Here is a 23,420-nt window from a genome sequence, read left to right as displayed (position 1 = left end):
ACTGCCAGGACACAGAAGGGCAGCCTCGGTCCCCACGGGGTCTTGACAGAAAACCACAGCTCCCGCAACTGCAGGAATTCTACAGATTTTCACTTGGAAGAAAATGCCACCCAGGAGTACCCACCCCGATTACTTTTCTCAAAAGTGGTTTTGCAAAGGCTCAGAAGAAAAGTCAGGACACAGGGCGCCAGCCAGCCCCACCTTCCCAAAATCACTGGCCCCGGGGCCACCCACCTGCAATCAAACTGTTAGAGATGGGCTTTTCTTCTCAGCTGTTACCAGAGCAAATATACCTGGAGAAGCATGCATTCGAGTAGGGTGCCTCTCTCCAGAGGTCCTGGAGAGTGAGGCTTCAGCAAGTCACTGGCCAGGGACCCCGGGAACTTCACAGTTGGGGGGCTGGAGGGTAGAGGGGGCAGAACCCTAACGGTGGGTGAGTTGAAAATGGAAGAGCATTCTTCACCTCAGAGTCTCCTGGGGCCTTTCCCTTCAGGAACTGAAGGGGTGAGGAGGGCTGTGCAGTCTCAGACAGGTGATACCTGGGCTTTGAGAGCCGACGCATCTGTCCCCAGAGCTGGGCAGCCGCCTGCCCAACCCACCCTGTAATAACTGGAGTCCTTTGTCCCCACCCAGCGCCAGTCTGGGGGTCTGGTGCACACTGTACTTGATCGACCCATCCCATACATGAAGTGCTGATGTCACTTTCGTACTTCAACTGCCCCCCCCAAAGTATACCTTCCGGACACTGGAAAAAAGACAGCCCTTGATGTAGCCCCAAGTCCTCTGCTCTCCATGAAGCTCCTGAGGGCGACTGCAGCATGGCGAGCAGGGAGCCCCGGGCTTCTTGATAAAAGTGTAAAATGAAGCTCTGTCTGAAAGGACCCCCATCTGTTAGATTTGGAAAACATCTAAAGGCCGTTTGCTTTTCACAATGACTAGACTCTTAGGAATGTATTCTAAGGAAAGGCAGAAGATATGGAGAAACAAATTCAAGAATATTCTTTGCAGCAATAGCCAGGGAGGAAGGGAGGGAGGGAGAAAGAAAGAAAGAGAGGAAAAGGGGAACAGAGAAACAGGCAGACGAGACAGACAAGAGAAACAGAGACAGAGAGCGCATCTAGCTCGTTTTCAACTTCACCTCCTGGGAGAATCTAGCAGGATAATAGAATCCTCAGCACACTCTTGTACTGGGGCAGCAAAGTTTCCCAAACTACAAGGTAACAAATGCTAAGACTGGAGAAGCTGTGCACGTTCTTTTCCAGCTCCTTTTTGCAGCATCAGCAGAATGGGGCAGGTTGCTGCGTTCATTCTAAAAATCAAAACTGCAAAGGAACCAGCTGCAGAGATGGGGGTGGGAAGGCAGATGTTCTCTTGCTGACTGAGCTCACGCCCCGGAGAGCGCCAGCGCCTAACGCCCCCTCCACAGGTTCCACGGAGGACACAGGAGAGAGTGCGGCCATGTGAAGAGCAGCCTCACATTTCTAAGGCTCCCTCTCTCTATGAGCTGTATCCCATGAGTCCTGCTCGCTCCCCTCGGTCCCGATGCCCTAGCCGTCAGCATCTCTGCCAATCTTCATGAAAGAGCCTGTTGCACCGCAGTCCAGCAGGGCCACAATATTCAGAATGAAAATTGTAATGATCACTCTTCTGACTGCAAAATCCCAAGAGTCAGAGAACTTCTCTCACTAAAGGAAAGGGGCAGGGCGGGGCGGGGCGGGGCGGGGCGGGGCGGGGCGGGGCGAGCTGGACAGAGAGAAGCTGCCCTGGCTGTTGGGTGCTGAAAACTGTGACACCGCCTGGCACCAGCGATGAGGGACTCACGCTCGACCCCAGAGGCGGCTCGTCCACGAATAACAAGGGGCCACCGTGGGTCTCCCTCAAGCTTCCAGCTGTCGGGAAATCTTATCTAATCACCCACCTTGCCATGCTACCTGCTCACCTGCATTCTGTAGAAGTAGTAACGCATCATTCACGTCCCAGCAGGCCAAGTGCGCAGGAAAATGAGGCCAACAAGTAGAAAACCATGACCGTAGAAGGCAATGGCACGTGAACTGAGCTTTCTGGGTTGTGTGTCCTTGTGGTGATAAACACAGTCCTAACTGAGCTGAACACCAGAATGAAAACGAACCGTCCTCCGTGCTGAAGGCGGAAGAGGTGTGCTTGGCTATCCGCAGTGCCTGCCTGTTTGGGCGGTGATTACTGCAGGTCACACGTGCTGTACAGGAGGAGGGCAGTGAACTCTGGAGCCAGGCTGGCCGGGTGCAAGTCCCAGCTCCATGGCCAGCTCTGTGATCTGGGACAATTCACCTATGTCCTCTGCCTCTCGGTTTCCTCCTCTGTAAAAGGGGGGTAATAGTCGCATCTATCTGAAAGGGCTTTGTGAGAATTAAACGACCTTGTAAATGTAAGGGGCTGAGAACAGTATCTGTTCTTGGTGAGCAGAAGGATGACCAGGAGGTGACCAGCAAAATACCCCTTTCGAAGCCTCAATACTGTTCCGTAGTGAGCAAAGACACAGCTCCTCTACGGACGAAGCCATTAATAGTCGATCCTGGCAGGCAGAGTGCAGATTCCTTCGAATCAGAAATTTGAACTCTGGCCAACGACTGCTGTACTGCTTGAGTAAATCTTAGGATTTGTTAATGGTAAAGTAGTCTACAAAAACAGAAACAGTCTGAAGGAGTTTGAGAGGGTGTGGGCTCAGCTGCAACCTCTCCTCCCAAGGCTGTTGGTCAACAACATCTCCAGCCCTGTGGAAAGACAGCGGCAGTGAAGAAAATGTCGGACAAACATTTGGTGTGTTTGTACACTTCTGCCAGAAATCCTAAATGCTTTGCATGTTTCAGCTAATAATTCATTAAAATGGATTATGCTGACCATTTTATAACCTACTTCACTGCTCTCCTGTCTAAATCCATCCCTTTGTGACACATTTTTTACACTTGGCTCATTTTTTCAATTGTGTTTGCTGTCTTACCCCCATGTAAAGGATAAACGTGCATGTTTATGTTGATTTGACTGAGACAGCTAATGCTACATATGTCTCTGTTCCTTGAAAGTTGACTTGTGATGGTGTCATTTAAGTCTCTTCTTTTTCCCCTTGAGTCAGCAAAATATTCCATGTTACTTTGAGCAAAACTTGCTCACTAGTGTTATGGAGGGTATAAAAGCAAATGGAATAAGTTTCCTGCCTTCAGGAGGATTGAAATCTCAAAGTCGGTATGACAGCATGGATGGGAGTCAGCTCAGTTTGCAGCTTTTAAAACATGTTGGAATCTTTCCTCTGCCACTTTTGATGGTGAGACCCTGTGCCAATCACTTCCACAAGCATCTGGCACTCCATCTATGACATGGAAGTAAAAAGAGCAATCTTGACAAAATTGTGATGACTACAGACGTGTACCTAACCTCTTATTTACCACCTCCCGATAGAAGATATTGTAACTCATCCCATTTGAGAGCTGGTGGTGATCACCCCATCCTGTGAGATTCAAGTATAATTATCTGGAATCCCCCATCTTCAGGTGAGGAAGACCCAGCAGCCCTCACAATGTCTTCTGGAAACTGGATTTTGTTTGAAGGGTGAACTGACTCCAAGTTTCTTCTGTTTTCACGTATTGTCCTTCCTACGTGTCTCCTGGGGTTTTTCCCTACCTCCCAATCTACATTAACCTGATGGTAACAGCCAGCTATGTTTTCTAGAATTCCCCTAAATTGACTCATGCCAAATACTGAATACAGTAGATTGGGAGGGTTCATTAAATCACGATAGAGCATCCTAAAGAAGGAAAGTAGACACCTTTGTTCTTAAAGGGTCTTCAGCCATCCCACCCTGGAAAAGGTTGCTGATTGTCTCTTCTCCTCAGGCAGTCTTGTTACTATGCATCTTTTTTTTTTTTTTTTTTTTTGAGATGAAGTCTCGCTCTGTCACTCAGGCTGGAGTGCAGTGTCATGATCTTGGCTCACTGCAACCTCCATCTCCCAGGTTCAAGTGATTCTCCTGCCTCAGCCTCCCGAGTAGCTGGACTACAGGTATGTGCCACCACACCCAGCTAATTTTTGTATTTTTGGTAGAGACAGGGTTTCACAATATTGGTCAGACTGGTCTTGAACTCTTGACCTCGTGATTCATCCACGTTGGCTTCCCAATGTGCTGGGATTACAGGCGTGAGTCACCGCACCCGGCCTCCATCACTTTTTATGCCTCGTCTTCATCCTTACAGCTTCTCCTTCCTAGGGGCCTCAACTCCCAACCCCGGAGTTAGGGTCACAACTGTCCATCTTCATGCAACACAGCTTAGTTCCCCTTCTTCTCCTCCCCACCGTGCCCTATGGGCTGCTTTTCTACAACCAGAATGGAGACCCAGGGAGAGCTGCTAAACTAAGACAGTTCTCACCCCTGGGAGAAAAAATCTACTTCCCAGTTCTCAGTCCTGCTAAACTATTGTTGAGATAAAGAAGGACCATGATAAATCCTATTGGCTAAGAGAAGAACGTTCTCCAGGTTGCCGTAGGATAAGAGAGGAGGTGACAGAATCTGCAGCCATTTGGTCGAATATGTGATATGTGAGTCATTCTGAGGAATACGTTAAAATTCTGTAGTCAGATCTTTCAAAATGGTATTTCCAGTAGAGGGAATAATGTAACAAAAAACCCAGGCAGAAAACAAATAAGTGTGTGTGGAGAAGAACAATAATGTGATGTGAACGAAGGGTTCGGTGTCATGAGTGAGAAATGGCTGACCGAAAGTAGGCAGATGCAGAGAGGAAAATACCACGGGAAAGCTGAACATCACATTAAGTGATTTCGGTGATTCTGCCTGCAGTGCAAATATTTTGGGCTCTGAAGTGAAGTCATCAAAAGGTTTACGTCTGTAATGGAGGATTGGTCTAGATAGCCTTTCAGATCCCACTCGGCTTTGAGATCCTTGATTCCGGGTCACACCTGCGGGTCTGGAGGGCAGTTCTGCAGGGTCATGAAGGAAGGATTCCAGGAGGCTGGAACACGAAGGACATTCAGGTGACCACATCAAGAGATCAAGTGGGGTAACAAGAGCCTGAACTAAAAGGAATGCAGTGTAAATATGAAGAAGAAAGAGGAAATGGGAAACTGATTAGAAACGATAAGTAGAGAAAAAGGGGAACGTGTGATTCCAAGGTTTAGAACAGTATTTGTAAGTTACAGTCCCACAACTTCTTGCATAAACAGGATCTAAGAGAGTCATTTTAAGAAGAATAGCAAACTTCCAAGTTCCACTGAAAGACACCAGCATCTCTGTGGAGTGAATTGGGGAAAGAGAATGAAGAAGTCTGTTCAACTTTTAGACCCACAAAATGTGAATTGAATTGCATGAGTGACACCAACAATGTGAAGATATTTAACAGGAGCTCTTTTTTCTCTTTTTGGCCTACGGTATTTAATCCTTCTATCATCATTATCGTCCTGTCTCTAATTTAATGTCTCTGAACCTTTATTCAAAAATCCACTATGTATATGTAACGTGTTTGTGAGATTATTACTAGACCCTCTAGGAGGTTTCATTAACCCAGTTTTCTCTTATTATAGCAATACCACACTATCTTTATAGTTCAGGTAAGTCCTCCACCGTTTTTTTCCAAGTTGCCTTAGCTCTTTTGGGTTCTTTAAATTTCCGGACATATTTTGGAATCCGCTAGTTCATTTCTACTGAAAATAAAAATAAAAATAAAATCATGCTGGGATTTTGATTGGAATTGCATTAAACCTCTGATCCACAAGCGCAGAACTGACATCTTAACAATATTGAGCCTGCTGATCCATGAACACAGTATATCACTTCATTTATTTAGTTCTTTAATTTATCTCAGCATCACTGCCTGCTTTTCAGTGTATAGATCTTACACATCTTTTGTCAGATTTAGTCTGAAGGATTTCATGTTTTGATGTGCTATAAATAAGATTGCTTTGTAAATTTCCATTTCCAATTATTTCTTTGCCAGTGTATGAAGAAATAAATATTGCTTATGTGTTTAGCTTGTATCTTGCAAACTTTCCAAACTCACTTATTAGTAAGTAATTTATTATTATTAGTTTTAGTGGCTTTTTGTGATTTCAGCAGATTTTCCACACAGGTGATCATGTCACCTGCAGATACAGATAGTTTTAAATCTTATTTTCTAATAAGGGTGCATTTTATATATTTCAACTTGCCTTATTGCACTGACTAGACTCCAAAAATAATGCTGAAAAGCAGTGAGAAAAAAGTCATCAGGTGGGATGGTAAATACAGCCCTTGTTCTTCCATTTTGACCTGAAGCACCCAGTGTGATCATTTTCTCCTTTGATTTTTCTGAGGACTTTTTGTTTCCTTTTTTTCCTTTATTTTTTAAAAACACACTTTATCTTTTAGGCAGTTTCACGTCCACAGAAAAATTGAGGGAAAGGTGCAGAGAGTCCTTCTATATGCCTTCCCTTCCCCCACGTGCACAGCCTCCCCCACTAACAACACTCCTGCCCAGAAGGAGCATTTGTAATAATGGAAGGACCTACATTGACATATTGTCACCCAGAGTCCACAGTTTACATGAGGGCTCTGTCTTGGTGCTGGTTCTATGGGTTTGAACAAATATGTCATGACATGTGTCCACCATGATAGCATCGTACAGAGCAGTTGCACTAAAATCCTAAAAATCTCCGTGTTCACCTTATCATCTCTCCCTCTTCCCAACACCTGAGAACCACGAATATTTTCACTCCATAGTCTGGCCTTTTTCGGAATGTCCTTTAGTTGGAAGCTTACAGTATTTCAGAATGTCCTTTAGTTGGAAGCTTACAGTATTTAGTCTTTTCCGATGGGCCTCTTTTGTGTAGCCGTGCATGTTTAAAGTTCCCTACGTGTCTTTTCATGGCTTGACAGCTCACTTCCTTTCAGTGCTAAAGAATATTCCATTGTTTGGATATATCACAGGTTATTTATCCACTCACCTAGTGAAGAACATTTTGGTTTCTTCGTTGCCTCCAAGTTTGAGCAATTATGAATAAAGCTGGAATAAAATTAGCAATTATGATTAAAGCTTCTATAAATGTCCACGTGCAGGTTTTTTTGTGAACACAAGTTTTCAACTCCTTTGGATAAATACCGAAGAGTGCAATTGCTGGATCACATGTTAAGAGGATATCTCGTGCCCATCAATGATACACTGGATATACAAAATGTGGCACGTATATACCACGGAATACTATGCAACCATAAAAAAGAATGGGTTCCTGTCCTTTACAGGGACATGGATGAAGCTGGAAGCCATCATTCTCAGCAAACTAAAAGAGGAACAGAAAACCAACCACCACATGTTCTCATAAGTGGGAGTTGTACAATGAGATCACATGGACACAGGGAGGGGAACGACACACACGGGGGCCTCTTGGGGGGTGGGGGCAAGAGGAGGGAGAGCATTAGGACAAATACTTCATGCATGCAGGGCTTAAAACTTAGATGGGTTGACAGGTGCAGCAAACCACCATGGCACATGTATACCTATGTAACAGACCTGCACATGTATCCAAGAACTTAAAGTAAAATTTAAAAATAATAAATAGGGAGTATAGTTTGGTAAGACAATGTGATAATTTTACAAACACAAAACATGTCATACCCACTTCCCCACCTCCCTCAAGTGCTTTCAACAGCATCCTATTGCTGTTATTAAAAGAATAAAGCATCTACCATCAACTCCCAGCCCCTGCCTGCCTTCCTTCATTCTTGTCTTGTGCCACTTTCTCCCGTGTTTACTTCCTTGAACGTGCCTGATTCCTGCTGCAAGAGGCATTCTGCACGCACCCCCATCTCTGTTCAGACCGTGGTGTCCCTACACTCCACCCCCCTCAACAATCAACCTCTACTTCTCTCCAGACTGCAAGGGGATCATACTTTCCAGAATGCATCGGTTTTCTACCTCTCATCCCAAGATACGCCAGATTCTTTTACAGCATAAATTTAGAGAATCCCGCTTCCCTTTCTTTGGTGCGCTTTCCTCAATTCTTCATCAGAAACCCATTAGAGTGATTGTCATATTAGTGCCCATTCTCCCCATCAGGCCGCAGGTTCGTGAGAGCAGGGGCCACGGCCATGTTGGTGAACCACGGTATTCTCAGTGACTATCCATGTGTTTAGAAAGTATTTGCTGAATGAGTAAATGGGTCTGCAGTTCCAACCAAAGCTAGAAGCTTGACTTTGGAAGAATGAAAGTAGATAACATTTCCAAAGCAGACCCCATAGCATGAGAAAAGAAGGGAAGAATGGAGGCAGAGCTGAAGGATGAATATCGGCACAGGAGTAGGTGAGAGTTCCAGAAATGCTGGGTTTTCACGTGTTTTTATTTACCTCATATCTGTGTTTCCATCTCTGTGTAGCGTGACTGTCACATCCCTCTCTATTTCTACATTTCTTTACTGACCAGGACAGAGGTGGTGCATTGGACACACTACTAACCAGCCTACTCTCTCGGACTTGCAAGGAAATGTAGAGAAAACAATCTAGAAATGGTATCTCAGAAGAAAAAAATATCAAAAATATGAGAATAAATGTGGGAAAAAATCAATGTTTAAAGACAACTTCTCAACATATTTAGGTATCTCTGGGACTTAAAATTTCATCAGGACTCCCCACACTTCTTTCTTTTTACATTGCTCTGTGTGTGTGTGTGTGTGTGTGTGTGTGTATTCAACAGAAATCTACAAAAAAAAAAAAAAGAATGCTATTGCTAGAATAATGCTACTACAGCGGAGAAAAATGTAATCTTTTCTTCCACCCATCTTAGCTTCATTGGTTGGGGTTCCTATAACAAAAGACAGATGAACCCCCAAAAAAGCAAGCGGAGGCTTATTAGCATGTATATTTCATATACACATGGGAGATACACAGGGAATGAGGGAATCTCAAAGAGACAGCTCAGACCTTTCTTTTATATAACATCTTCAACAAGGATAATCAATGTTTCTAGAAGTGCCAAGACAAAGTAAAAGGACTTTGGGTCATTGGGGGCAACAAATTGTGGGAAGGCCAATAAATGATAGATTTTTGTGTAAATTCCTCTGGTGCTGTTTCCTGAATAAGGGTCTGAAGTTGTCTACAGAGATTGACCTGCGTCCTTTCTGGCAGAGAGGGGAGAAAGGGCACTTTTGTCTTTGTATAATATGATTATGTTGTGTGCTTTTCAGAAACTAGAGGGAAGGCCAGAGCGCTTCTTAATTGCTTTCAGCTCAAAATATTTTAGCATGGCGTGTTGTATTCTCTGCACTGTTCCTGCTGCAGATATCTCTAAAGGCATCAGTCGCATCCACAGCACTACTTGTGGGGAAATATTGAGCAGAACTGGAATCAAATGTATAATTCAGCCCCATAGAATCTGAGCCACAGGACAGAGAGAACTGCCCGGGAGTCAAAGCAGACACTGAGCAGCTGACATTCTAAGAGTCTCCTTCCAGTAGATCGGCGCATAAACTCAAGTTCTTTTCACAGATTTGTCTGTGTTTCTTTTTTGGAAAAAAACATAACCCTGTAGCGAAAATGTCTACTTCACAGTGCACCAAAACATCTGGAGCCTTAGCCAGAAGCAGCACAGACCCAGCCAGAAGCAGCACAGACCCAGGCAGCCTGGTGATGTCCGGCGGGGGCAGCCCATAAAATCCATCAGCATGTGGCCCTGCGAGCCGCCACCAGTAACATATGTTTACATGCTAATGAATGTCAGGCTCATTTAGAACAAATTTGCATCCATCAAAGTCAAACAGCGAGCAGAGCAGCACATTTTCCTGTGTGTCAGTGGCCCCTGAGATACCAGGGAGAACTTGAATTGCCTGACCCCTTCAACTTCCAAGCATCCCAGAGGGAAAATGCAGACCCCAGGAAAGGACTGTGCTGGAAACCATTTGTTCTTACAGATGTCCGGAGTAGTCTTGTGACTGACCCAAAGACTCCCCTCTGAGGGTGGGGGAGACCTAGGTTAGGAGAGGGTGAACCGTGCTGCCTTCTAAGACCTTCCTTCTAAGGGAGGGTGGGAGAAACCCAGAGTAGGTGGAGGTGAGCCATGCTGGCAGGACCTTCCTTCTAAGGGAGGGTGGGGAGACCTAGGGTACGTGGAGGTGAGCCATACTGGCAGGACCTTCCTTCTAAGGGAGTGTGGGGGAGACCTAGAGTAGGTAGAGGTGAGCCATGCTGGCAGGAACTTCCCTCTAAGGGAGAGTGGGGGGACCTAGGGTAGCTGGAGGTAAGCCGTGCGGGTAGGATCTTCCTTCTAAGGGAGGACGAAGTGTGCTTTGCTAGACTCTGCGCTTGAGTCTCAGCGTGGCGGACCCAGATGGGAGCAAGTCACTTCTATCCTATGATTCTGGGTGTCCTCATCTGTCATGGAAGGTTTGGTTAGATGAGCTTAAAGTCACTCCAGTTGCAAAGCTGTGTGACTTGTAGATACATGCCAGTGTGAATGACTCACTTCACTTTTACAAGTTGCACAGATAGCCAGGCTTCCCCTTGTATCAGTCAGGAGGTCCCAGAAGACTTTGTCACAGGCAAAGAGGTGATTAAAAGGAGTTACTGACGGGATTCTTTGGAGATCGGTGGGCAGGGCCCAAGGGAAGTGAGAATAGCACTCCCCAGATTATGGGCAAGGGATGCCTGGGGAGGGGCTGCTAACGTGGACAGGCATGAGTAAGAGAGGACTGAGGACAGCTCCTCTCCCTCCTCCACCTTCTACCTGCTGCCAGCAATGAATCCAACCAGCAGCCCTAGGCCAGGCCAGGCTCCCAGAGTCAGAGCCAGGAAGAAGCCAGGCACATGGAGAAGCCACTGGTCCCCACCAACACCAAGGGTGCAGTAAGAATTTTGATGGAAATATTTAAAAACTCATTCAACAACTTCCTATCTCCCCAACCAGCCTCTACATATGATTCCACCTTTTCCGACTCCTGAGCCATCCTCAGGGGTGTCACAGGGGTGGGGCTGCCTGCTCTGCCCAGGGCCTGGGACCCTCCAACCTTCGGAGGTCTGGAGTCCCCTCTCCCCTCCCTGGCAGCAACTGTCTTCTCTGCTGTCAAATTATCACTTCCATCCTCCCACAACACATGAGAGTTTAAGACGGGATTTTGGTGGGGACACAGCTAAACCATATCAAAGGGGGGACCTGGGGCTTCCTCATGGGGCTCTGGCATGAGCTTGGGTGACACAGGTTATAAGACCCCATCTGCTTCAGGTTTAATTGCATACCCCAATATTCCCAGGTTGTAGTCCTAACCAAGGACCTCAGAATGTGTCTGTATGTGGAGATAGGCCTTTTAAAGAGGTGATTAAGGTAACGAAGTCATTAGAACTGATGCCCTTGTAAGAAGAGATCAGGACACAGACATCTATTGAGGGACAACCGCACGAGGACACAAGAGAAGATGCCATCTGACAGTCAAGGAGAGATGCCTTAGGAGGAGCCAGTCCTGAACCCACCTTGACCTTGGACCTCCAGACTCCAGGACTATGAGAAATACATCTCTGTCTTTTCACAAAACTGCCTGTGGCAGCCCAACCAGAGCCATGCGCCATCTTTGGTTCTCAGAAATTCCACTTGTTTTTATACTCCTGGATTTTAGGAGGCCCCTGGATGACCAGCATGTGGCTAAAGTTAGAGAAGGAGTTACTTGTGTAAGAGAGCCCCACACATCTCTGAGCGGACACCGTACAGCCCATGAGATATTGGGTGTAGTACCATCCTCTCTTCCCTAGGATATTAAGAACAATATCACAGGAGGGGTGTACAGCCACAGCCCCTGCGTCACTGGGAGCAATAGCATCTTCTCCCCCTCTCAATATAAGGAACAATATCCCAGGGTGGGTGTACATCCCCTGTGATATTGGGTGTAACGTCATCATCTCCCAATGCGGATATTAAGCATAGTGTCACAGGGGGGTGTATACCTTCTTCGCTATCGGGAATAATATCCTCTCCCCTCAGGACTGTATGCAAAATATCGAAGGGGTTTTACAACTCTTGCGATATGGGCAGTAATATCATCCTCTCCCCACCTAGATGTTAGGAACTCTATCACAGGCGGCCGTACATTTCTTGCGATATTGGGAGTCATATCCTCTCCCATCATGGATATTAAGAACAATATTACAATGGAGGTGTACCACCCACTGCCATATTGAGAGTAATATGCTCTCCCCTTCGGGATATTAGGAACAATATCGCAGGAGGTGTGTACAACCCCTGCGATATTGGGAGTAATATCATCCTCTCCCCCTGAATATAAGAAACAATATCACAGGAGGATGTACACCCCCTGTGATATTGGGAGTCATATCATTTTCTCTCCCTCTGGATATTTGGAACAATATCACAGTGGGTGTGTACACCCTCTGCGATTTTGCCACTAGTATCATCGTCTCCCTCCCAGGATATAGGGAACCATATCACAAGGAGGTGTACACGCCCTGCGATACTGGGAGTGATATCGTCCTCTCCCTCCCTGGATATTAGGAACCATATCATAGGGGTGGTGTACACCCCCTGTAAAATCAGAAGAAATATCATCCTCTCCACCTTTGGATGTTAGGGACAATATCACGGGGGAGGTCTACGCCCCCTTCGATATTGGGAGTTGTATCATCCTCTCCCACCCAGGATATAAGGAACAAGACGACCGAAGGGATGTACACCCACTGCCATAGTTTCAATAATGTCATCCTCTACCCCCTGGCTGTTAGGAATAACATCATAGTGGGGTGTACACTTTCTTCGATATTGGGAGTGATATCATCCTCTCCCCGCTGGATATCAGGAACAAGTCTATTAATTATTAATATTAATAAATATAAGAAAAATTAAGAGTAATCATCGACATTAATAATCACAATAAAGATAGTAAAATAGTTAAAAATGTTAACGATTAGCATTAATAATCAGTAGTAATATCACTACTAATAAAATAATGATATCAGCAATTGTTACTTAAATCAATATTAAGTGATGCTGGTAATAAAATAACAATATTAGCAATTATTTTAAGCATGCATAATCATATATTTAAAATAATTATCCATAACAGTATCCTATTAATAGTATCATTGATAATTGTTAATATCGATCATGGATGTTTAATAATTAATCATATTACTCCTAATACCGCAGGGGGTGTACACCTACCTGTGATGTTGTTCTTAATATCCAGGGACAGAGAGCATGGGATGTTGTTCCTAATTATCAAGGAGGGGAGAGTGTAATATTACTCCCAATATGACAGGGTGTGTACATCCCCCCCAAGGCACTGTTCTTGCCATTCAAAACAAGAGAGGATGACATGACTCCAGATATCGAAGAAAGTGCAAACCCACGTGTGATATTCTTTCTAATATCCAGAAAGGAAGAAGAGGATAGTAATCCTCATATGGCAGGAGGGGTACACTCACTCTGATATTTTTCCAAATATGCCGGGGGAAAAGAGAATAATTGCATTCCCAATATCGCACCAAGGGTTGTACACCCCGTGTGAGATGGTCCTTCATAATGTTTCAAGGCGGGAGGGATGATATTATGACATATATGGCAGAAAGTGTACACTCCCCAGGGATATTGTTCCCATGATCCTGGAGGGAAGGGGATGATATTACTTTAAATATTACAGAAGGTGTACATGCCCCCAGTGATATTGTTTCTAATTTCCACGTGGGAGAGGAAGATATGACACCCAATAATGCAGGGAGTACAAACAGTCCTGGGATATTCTTCTTAACATTCAGGGAGGAAGAGGATATTACTCCCAATACAGATGGGTGTACACCCTCTGACGGTGTACACACTGAGGGTATACACCCATCTGTGAAAGAGTTCATAATTTCCAGAGAGGGAGATGATATTACTCACAATATCATAAACAGGCTGTGAGTCCACCATGGCCCCTAATAGCCAGCGGGAGGAGAAGGGGTGGCTATTAGTCCCCACCTTGTGGGGGTGCCTCACCCCCCTGCGAGGTGACTCCTAATAGCCAGAGGGGGAGAGGGGGTGGCGATTAGTCCCCACCTCGCGAGGGGTGCCTCACCGCCCTGCGATGTGGCTCTTAATATCCGGGGGTGAGAGGGAGTGGCTATTAGTCCTCACATCGTGGGGGAGGTCCTAAAATAAAATATATGTTAACTATTTAAAGGTGTGATTTTTTATTACATATAGAAAAATGTGTGTTTAGCGTACGAATGTGTGCATTTATGTCAAATACATGAAAACACATAATCCAGGTGTTTCGGTTCATACCACTGTAGAGACTTTTCGGTTTCTTTTCATACAACTGCCCAACTGGGGCCCAGAGCCAACACCCACCAGCTGTGTCACTGCGTCTGTTGTTTTACTGTCACACACCGGCCCTACCCCACAAAAAAAAAAAAAAAAAAGCCATGGCACTTAATAAAAAATTAATTTTACAACATTATTAGAGATGACTTGTAGTCCTCTTTGAAGAGATTGCAGCATGTGAAGGATTTCAAATACAACTGTGTTCTGGGTCTCCTGATCTAAGGACCTATCCGCACTGGTGGCTTTAGCAGTGCTTCATGCAAACTTCCAGAAGGCATGTGTGTCATGTCTAAGAGCAAACTAGAGTTCACGCCTCAGCACTGTGTGCCTCTTCTTTCTTCCGTCCCACGGGCACCGTCTTCTCCCAGGGAGCTGGTGCTGTGCTCTGAGGCTCTGTCCCACCAGTCCCTGCCAAGTCCCTGGGGCCACTGTGGAGAACCAGCCTCCGTCTGTCAAAGTGTGTTGTGCAGAAAACAACTCATCCAAATCTGTTTAAAAACCACACATTTGCGACGCCTATAGGCCTCAGAAGGTGGAGGCAGACAGGTAAAGGCAGCTGCCATGGGGGCTGAAGTTCAAGCCGGTCTGTCCGGCGACTGATGGGCACTGTCTGCAGTGAGCCACTGCACATTTAGCGAGGCTGTCTGGCCCCTCACCTCTGCCAAGCCTCCACCCGTCGAGTCTGGCCTGGATTCTCACACGCCTGCACAGCCTTCATCTGGTTCATAACTCAGCTCACAAAGGGCCCCATACAAAGGCCCCCGTACCGCGGCAAGGACGGCGGTGGTCACACCTGTGGTCATTTATCCTCTCTGCATCTAGCTCCTCCTTCCTGAGGCAACAGCACCTCTGAAGTCACAGCCTGGCCTCCCAACTCTTCCCCGTCCCGGGCTTCTTGGCATGTTGCTCTGCTGCACACACCTCAGCAAATACTGCTGATTAGCCAGAATCACCCAGAAATCTCTTAACCTTGATTCTGACTGCTTTTATAATTTGTAATATTTGTACTTCTGGTGTGATTTGAGGAACAACAAATTTTAAAATTAGAGAAGATGTGGTTTTTATTCTCTCCTTTCTACTTGCAACCTTGAAAATTCAAGTAGCAGCAAGGTTTGTTGAGAGTAACTTCCACCAAATAGAACCTATTACAAATGTACTACAGAGTGTCAAATAACCACATAGATGTAAAATAGAGATGCAGACACAGATATAAAATCCAATGGTTAAACCAAACTGAGAAATGCTTGCCAGTTTGATAGGACTTCTGAAACTTGACAAAAATGTTGGCTAAGGGATACAAGATGTTATGAGATGAGTGAGATGCTTGGCCTAGAACCACAGGCTCTCTCCTCTTTACAGCAGAAAATCCATAAGGAAGTCAAATCTGAAAGAACCAGGTACCATTGAACGGCATCATCAGTCGTCCTTCCCATCCCTCGGCCAGCTGAGGTGAGTGCAGACAGTCGTTCACCAACATCCATCATCCATCCTCCAGGCCATGGCTACACTTTACTCCCAGGCTCCCTGTCATTATGTAGATTAGGTAAATCCTAGCCACTCTCACCTTAAGCCTACCCCTGCCAGCGTGGCAATCACCCAGTCCCAACCACAGCAAGGACAGCCGTGTCCGTGGGAACACAGAGCAGCGGTCTGAAAGGAACCTGGATCTCTGAATACCTCATGGAGCAGTCACCAGCCTGGAACATCCTCCCTGACGGCTTTGCAAGACAGAAAAACTCCTTGGTTCCTCAAGCTACAATACTGCAGAGTCTCAGGTCACAGCATCCTTATCTACCCTCGTCAGGAACCGTTCATGCTCATCAAGACATGAGAACAAAACTGCAGTGGCACAGTCACACTCAACACAGACCACCTGCTGCTCACATTCATCGTATTAACACCAAAAAGTCACCGTGGTGGATATCCTGGATGTGGACACTTGGCGGCTTTTTGCTGGAGATGCGCTTTGTGCATTTATCGCACGACCATCTTGGCATCAGGAGCTGCAGCGCAGATGGCAGCTGTGCATGTCACAGGGAGTCTTATTCGCTGGAATCTCAGCCAGCTCCCAGCATCAGCTCCCACAGGGTCCTCTCCTCTGGGAGCACGTGCTTGGACGCCACAGTGTCCTGTGGATCCACAAAACCGCGCTGTCCTCCCTGGCCACTGTGCCTGTCCACTGTGCCTGTTGCGGCTCCGATAGTCCTCCGTGTCTACCTGTTGGGGCTCGGATAGGCCGCCTTGTCCGCCTGCGAGTCCCGTGCACTACAAGATTACGCCATTCCAAGGCTGCTCGATGAGGCTTCAACACGGGGGCATTGTATTTCATTCACTGCTAGGTTCTACACTGACTCTTATGACCCCGGGGAAGGACTAAGACTTAAATAGAACAGCGGCTAGGTGATACAAACCGCCGCTGTAATCAGAACATACCAAGACCAGGCCACAGGAAGGAAGAAGCAGCCCTGGGCCGCAGCCTGTTACCAAGTCGCTGACATCTCTGTCCAACATGGATAAAAAGACCCTCTTTCCTCCGAAGTCTAAAGCAACATATCGGCCCATCTAACAGTAATTCTGTTGTACATTTAACTTCATCTTGCCCTTCTAAGTGACTGTTCACGGTCTTAACACCTGAACAAGAATTTCTCAGTTGCTGAACCACTGTTCGTTATTCAGCAGATAAAATGGCAGCAGATTGCACCCCAGGAAGAAACACACCCAGTCACGGGCACAGAACGGGACATCAGCACAAACCGTTTCCCAGAAAAAAACGCATCTCTGCTTTGGGACATACCATCCCCGGTCTCCATGAGCTCGGCGTTGCAGTACTTGGGCGCTGTCCGGGACCCCGTGGAACCCTGTGGTCGCTCCATCTGTATGGAGTGCTCTGAGGTGTACGTGGTTACGTCAGGAGGTGCAGAATGATTATCTGTAAAGAAGCACATCGTGAGTGTTTCTGGTGGTTGTGGCGTTTGCTCTGCAGGTTGAGCAAGCCATAGCTCAGGAAGAGACGGGAGCGCAGACGCTCACCCTGGGGGTGCCGTGAGAAGCCAAAGCCGATCTCAGCCACGTCTGCCACAAACATCTGGCACAAAGGGGGACCCCAGCATAACTCATGTTGCCGAAAATGGAGTAGAGTTCGGTGAAACCTCAATTTCCTAACAGGAGCCACGTCAGCGGCATTTTAACTAGAATAACGTTAGACCGGCAATGGCAGGGCGCCAGGAAGCGTGTGTGTGTTCATGGAAGGGTCCCGTTTCCTGTCGGCCACCGTCCACACAGCCCAGGGCTTTACTCGCGCTTTGGAGCCCAGGGCCTGGAAATGGAAACCCAGCTCTGAAAACTTCTGGGGATTTGGGGATGTCCCTAAAGCTCTCCGTGCCTCAGTTTCTTCATCAAATGGGAACAGTAATGGCTATGACCATGTAGGATCGGGGCGGGGGGGTTGGCCAGTGTGACTATGTTGTGCCTGGACTCCTTAGAACACTCACGCACACATGATCACAGATGCTAAGTTCTCATTCACAGGCTTCTGATTATCTCAGAAGGTCAAATGCACATCTGACTTTTTACTTCTCTTCTTTTGCCACACAAAATATTTCTGCTCTTCAAGTTTCATTATTTTGTCACCGCTTTTCCAAAAAACTCCCAAACTTATAGAAAATTTCCAGATAGTCTAGGAGGATTATCTTTGTGCCCAATTAGAAATTACCGGAACGCGATCACCCGAGAGTTACATTTGGGTCACACTGAGCCCTGACGTACATGAGTTAGGAGCCCCTCATAGTTTGGATAAATTAATTCTTTGTACTAAAACTTCCTCCAGTATTGAAAGGGTAAACCCACAAAGGGAGGCCCAAGTGCAGTGATCCATTTATTCAAAAATATGTGTTTTCCTTGGTAAGATTCTGTGCATTTTCTTAAAATTGAATAAAATCCGAGGATACAAATGCTTCCACCCAGTGGCAGAGGCGGTGTCTGGCCTCCCCGTTCACGTCTGGCAGAGCCTTGGCCACTATCCTGCAATCCAATATACACATGGAATTTTATTATGGAAAAATACGTAGCAGTCACACATTTCTGTTCAATGTTTAGCCTGCTGTGATTTCAGGTAGGGTTATTAATTCACATAAACGAGTGTACATGTTCCTGAAACTGTGTCAAACTGAAGTTTAACACTGCTTTGCATTTGAGTACTACTTTGCAAACTTTTAAAGAGTATTTCTGTTTTCTCCTTTATACTCACAACAGTTGAGAGAGAAAAATTATTGTTTTCAATTTTTTTTCCCTCACTCAAGCCTAAAGCAGGAGAAGGGACTTCAAGATCCCAGCAGCAGTTATTGGGAAAAGTGAGACAGACCCAGCTCTCCTGACAGCAAACTCCTGTTCCAGACAGAAAACAGTTGACGCTTTCAGTGTCAGTGAGCACCGAAGGGGCTGGGACCCAAGTCAATCCCAAACACCTCTGGGTGTGAAGGAGTCAGTGATCTAGAAGTGAACATTCTGGGGTTCTGGGGTGTCTGTCGGCTATCTGATCACACATGACGTCCACCTGCTTCCCACTGAGGGTTTTGCAGAGATCAGGCTTTCCTGTGGTAGCTGGTGCCGGGAGGGTCTGAGCCTGCGGCTCGTGCTCCGTTATCGGCGACGTGGTACACAGTCATCTCCGGTTACTGCTTTAATAGAGACACACACCAAAACCTATTCAACCCAAGTCCCATACTTGATGGAAAACATTTTCTCCTGAACCATTCAAAGGCAGAGCGACGCGAGGCTCATCGTGGCTCCCCCACGTGTCGACTCTAGCTCTAGTAATTCTCACTTCACTCCTTTTCCACAGCATCTTCAAACGTTGTAGGGCAGTGATCCTAACTTTGCTCTTTTTCTAATACAGAGGATCTCCCTTGTCATAGAACCTACACAAAACAGTGCGCCACGCCCAAGAAATCTGAACACCTGTGGCAGACAGCAGCGTAAAGCGGCCGTGCTTAAAGCCCTCGTTTCCTTAAATGACTCCCGTGGTCAGGAGGAGCACACTTTAAAACCCTGTCCTGTTGACTGGGACTGTTAAGGTTTCACGCAGGAGCATAAGTGAGAAGAAAAGATAGAAGCGGATATGGCTGCAGGATTCCCCAGGAACACGAAAGGACTTATAAACAGAAGGCCCCTGGAATTCGGATATGGCTGCGGGATTCCCCAGTAACAAGGCCCCTGGAATTCCAGCTGTGGGAGGAACCTGGGCATGAGAAAAGCAGTACAGCAGCTTCCAGAAACAATCCAACCAAAGCACCCCAGGGGCCAGAGGGGCTCTGCGCTCTTTCCACTAAGGGATTCCACAGCCAAGATACAAACAGAGGAAAACGTGCACACACAAAGGGGTTTAGACAACAGGCACAGAAAGACACTGTGAAGCGTGCTCACCCATGGGGGTCTGGGCCATGACATCCGCTAGCCTGTGGGCAGCTCTGCTGCCCCCGCTCTGCGTGGAGGACGACGAGGTGGTGGACGTGGTGGAGCCGTGGATGGCCTGACTGATCCAGTGCTCCACTTTGATGCTGCCCTGGCTGGAGGTCGGGGCGCCCTGGGAGTCCACCTGCACTGAGCCTTCATCTTCTGAGCCATAAGAGGTATCTGTGTAAGAAGAAAGGCAATTTGCTATATGTTGCAGCAAAAACAGGCACTACAATCTCAGTCCCTGCAACACAGATTTACTTCACGCAAGTCTGAACAGTTGTTTAATGACTTTTTGCCGCAGACACTCTTGAGAATTTAAACCACTTTTCAGATAATGAACCATTTATTTTAGCATAATGAATTTTGCTTCCAAAGCACCTTATACAAACATGCTATAAGATGTTTGATACTGTCATCTCAAAGATGCACTGACACATTTCCTCTACACAGCAGTTTGGGAAGAAACCAAGTGTTTTCTTGTGTCAGTCAGAAAGTGAGAGGGCAAGGGGAGGCGGAGGGCCTGTGCAGCTCTCAGGAGTCTCAGTGTGACTATGTTTAGCCCCGGTTAGTCCTGAGATGCTCTTCTGGGCTCTGATTTATTTCTACGTTGGTGTGTGTGTTAGATACCCTTGCAGGTGATTTTTGCATCTGTGTGTTAGTTACCCATAGAGCTGATTTATTTCTACATCGGTGTGTTAGATACCCATGCAGGTGATTTCTGCGTCTGTGTGTTAGTTACCCATACAACTGATTTCTTTCTATGTCAGTGTGTTAGATACCCATGCAGCTGATTTATTTCTACATCGGTGTGTTCGATACCCATGCAGCTCTCTAAGGATCAAGACGCTGATGATGGTAACAGGAGGGAAAGCAGAATGTGCCTCACATAGAGCGGCCCCTCCACCTCCCCGTTTTCCTCTGGGGCACACAACAAACCCTCATGTTACATTTTGCACTCAAATCTATTCACCTTTACACTATTCGTTTCTTATACATTGTCATTATTGATTTTTCTATCTGTACAAATTGGATATCTTGGATTATGAGAAAATACATCCCTTTTTTCACTATAATTCGCGAGAACATTTTTCATTTAATAACTTTTCATGCAGCACCAAGGTTTTTGGGAATAAATTGCTGCTGTATTTGTTAAACTTCAACGTAAGAATGACACTCAGAATCCTACCTACAAGTGAGTGATGGGAGGCGCTGGCTCAGGTGAGCAGCTCCAGATCATTGGGTGAGAGAAGGAGTCACAGCAAATAATCTTAAGACACTGGTTTGCTTCTTAAAAGACAGTAAGGGCAAACAATATTCACACTTATTACCACTGTCACATGACTTACGCTGTTTGGGAATTTTTTAAAAAGTTTACTTGTTAGACAAGCAATAATATTAGGAGCCTGAAAATTCTCTATCATCTTGCTTTTTTTTCTTTTGAGACAGAGTCTTGCTCTGTTGCCCAGGGTGGGGTGCAGTGGTGTGATCTCTGCTCACAGTAACCTGTCACTCCCCGGCTCAAGTGATTCTCTTGCCTCAGCCTCCCAAGTAGCTGAGATTATAGGCAAGTGCCACCATGCCTGGCTCATTCTTGTATTTTTAGCAGAAACGGGGTTTCACCATATTGGCCAGGCTGGTCTCGATCTCCTGACCTCGTGACCTCATGATCTGCCTGCCTTGGCCTCCCAAAGTGCTGGGATTACAGGCATGAGCCACTGCGCCTGGCCGACCCTGCCTTTTAAGAAAACTTACACAATTTATATAAAAGTAAAAGTAAAACTGACACAGCCTTGAGACTTTTGAGAAAGGTACACAACCAGGTGTCCATTTGGAGCACAACCATCTCCCCAGAACGTCTTCTCAAAACCCTTTCCAATCTTTCATTCCTCACTCCCACCTACCTTTTCCAAGAAACCTGCAGAATAATGTGATATAGACACTCGACAGAATAGCAGCAAACCAAGCAAGCAGCATATGAAATGGATGATACAGCATGACCAGTGGTGACTAGAATTACACACCATGGGGACAGGAAGTCAGGTTGATTTAACATTCAAAACTGAATTAATGTCATACGCGGTAAAGAATTACGGAGTAGAACCGCGTGTTAACCTTAGGAGACATAGAAAAGTACTGACAAATTCAAGAGAACGAAACTCAACAAACCATGAATAGAAGGCAATTTCCTCAACCTGTTAAAGTACATTCATGAAAAGCCACAGCTAACATTGTATTTAATGGTAAACAATAGAATGCGTTTTCCCTAAGATGGAGAACAAGACAAAGATGTCCCCTCTTGCCACTTTTATTCAACATTATCTGGCAGGTTCTAGCTGGTGAAATAAATTAACAAGTTTAGTAATAAAGACATCCAGATTAGAAAGGAATAAAAGTGTCTTTATTCATAGATGACCTGACTTTGGCATGTAGAAAATGGCAAGAAGTACACCAAAAATTACTAAAACAAAGTTTGATGGGATCATAGGACACAAGATAAAGATATACATATACTAGCGATAAAAAACCTGAAAATAAAATTAAGAAAATCGTTCCATTCACAATAGCATCAAAAGCAGAAGACATTCAGCTGAACTTCTAACAAAAAGGTGCAAAATGTGTACAATGACAACTATAAAACATTACGGAGAGACATTAAAGATCCAAATAAATGGAAACTAAATAAATGGAGGCAGATTCATGATCGTGAATTCGAAAACGCAGCATTATCAAGACAATTCTTCCAAAACTGTTCCATTAATTCAAGGCACTGCCTAATAAAATCCCAGAAGGCTGTGTGTGAAATGGAAAGCTTATTCTCAATTTTATCTGGAAATACAAAGGACCTACAATAGCCAAAATAAATTTGAAAAAGGGAAACAATGTTGGAAGACTTCACTATCTGATTTCAAAACTTTACATAAAGTCATAGTTATTAAGGCAGTGGTATTAGCACAAAAATAGATGTATACATCAAAGGAACAGAATTAAACTCAGAAATAAAGCCTTATATTTATGATTAATTTATTTTTGACAAAGGTCTCAAGACAATTCAGTAAAAGAAAGGTAGTTTGTTTTTTCAACAAATGTTGCAGTGGCAACTGGGTACCCACACACCAAAAAGAAAAACCGTGGGGGAAAGAATCCCCCAAACCAAACGAAAACAAAAATCCGACTTAGATCTTTACTGCACACACAAAAATTAACTCCAAATGGATCACAGACCTAAATGAAAGAACAGTAAGACCATGACACTTCTAAAACTCCCAAAGACACAACCCATGAAAATTAGTGAAATGGACTTCATTAAAATAGAAAACTAGTAAGTTTTAAAAGATGATTATCTCCCTATAACTAATGTAACAAATTACCTTGATCTTAGTGGCTTATAACAAGACAAATCTATTATCCTATTGATGAAGAAGTCAGAAGTGTAAAATCTAAGTGTCAGCAGAACTACGTTCCTTCTGGAGGCTTCAAAGGAGAATCCATTTCTTTACCTTTCCCAACTTTTAGAGGCCACCTGTGTCCCTGACTCATGGCCCCTCTTCATCTTTAAAGTGCACCAATCCAGTCTCCAGTTCTTTTCTCTTTTAAGGACCTTCTTGATTACAGTGGGTCTACCTACTTAAACCAGGATAATGGTCCCATCTCAAGATC

The 23,420-nt window shown here is 45.4% G+C and overlaps 1 protein-coding gene across 12 annotated transcripts in view; it reads right to left on the bottom strand.

Moving 5' to 3' along the window:
- The window catches only part of LOC139361328 (disco-interacting protein 2 homolog C-like), a 142,692-nt gene that overhangs the window by 53,552 nt on the left and 65,720 nt on the right, over positions 1–23,420 (bottom strand). For 8 of the 12 annotated variants that reach the window (XM_071089950.1, XM_071089949.1, XM_071089944.1 and 5 more), the window contains 2 exons: positions 19,731–19,940; positions 17,104–17,238 (listed from right to left, as the gene is read on the bottom strand). In XM_071089950.1, the coding sequence (XP_070946051.1) occupies positions 17,104–17,238; positions 19,731–19,940 (345 nt within the window). Of the gene's footprint in view, positions 1–1,726; positions 7,023–7,042; positions 8,525–10,575; positions 13,220–17,103; positions 17,239–19,730; positions 19,941–23,420 lie in introns of those variants that run through there. The other 4 variants (XM_071089953.1, XM_071089954.1, XM_071089952.1 and 1 more) reach the window with 4 other exon arrangements.

Source organism: Macaca nemestrina, unplaced genomic scaffold (assembly GCF_043159975.1).
Source record: "Macaca nemestrina isolate mMacNem1 unplaced genomic scaffold, mMacNem.hap1 Scaffold_43, whole genome shotgun sequence".
In the NCBI taxonomy this organism is placed as follows: Eukaryota; Metazoa; Chordata; class Mammalia; order Primates; family Cercopithecidae; genus Macaca; species Macaca nemestrina.
The sequence above is the reverse complement of the archived record's forward strand: the minus strand, read 5'-3'. Positions and strand labels throughout refer to the sequence as shown.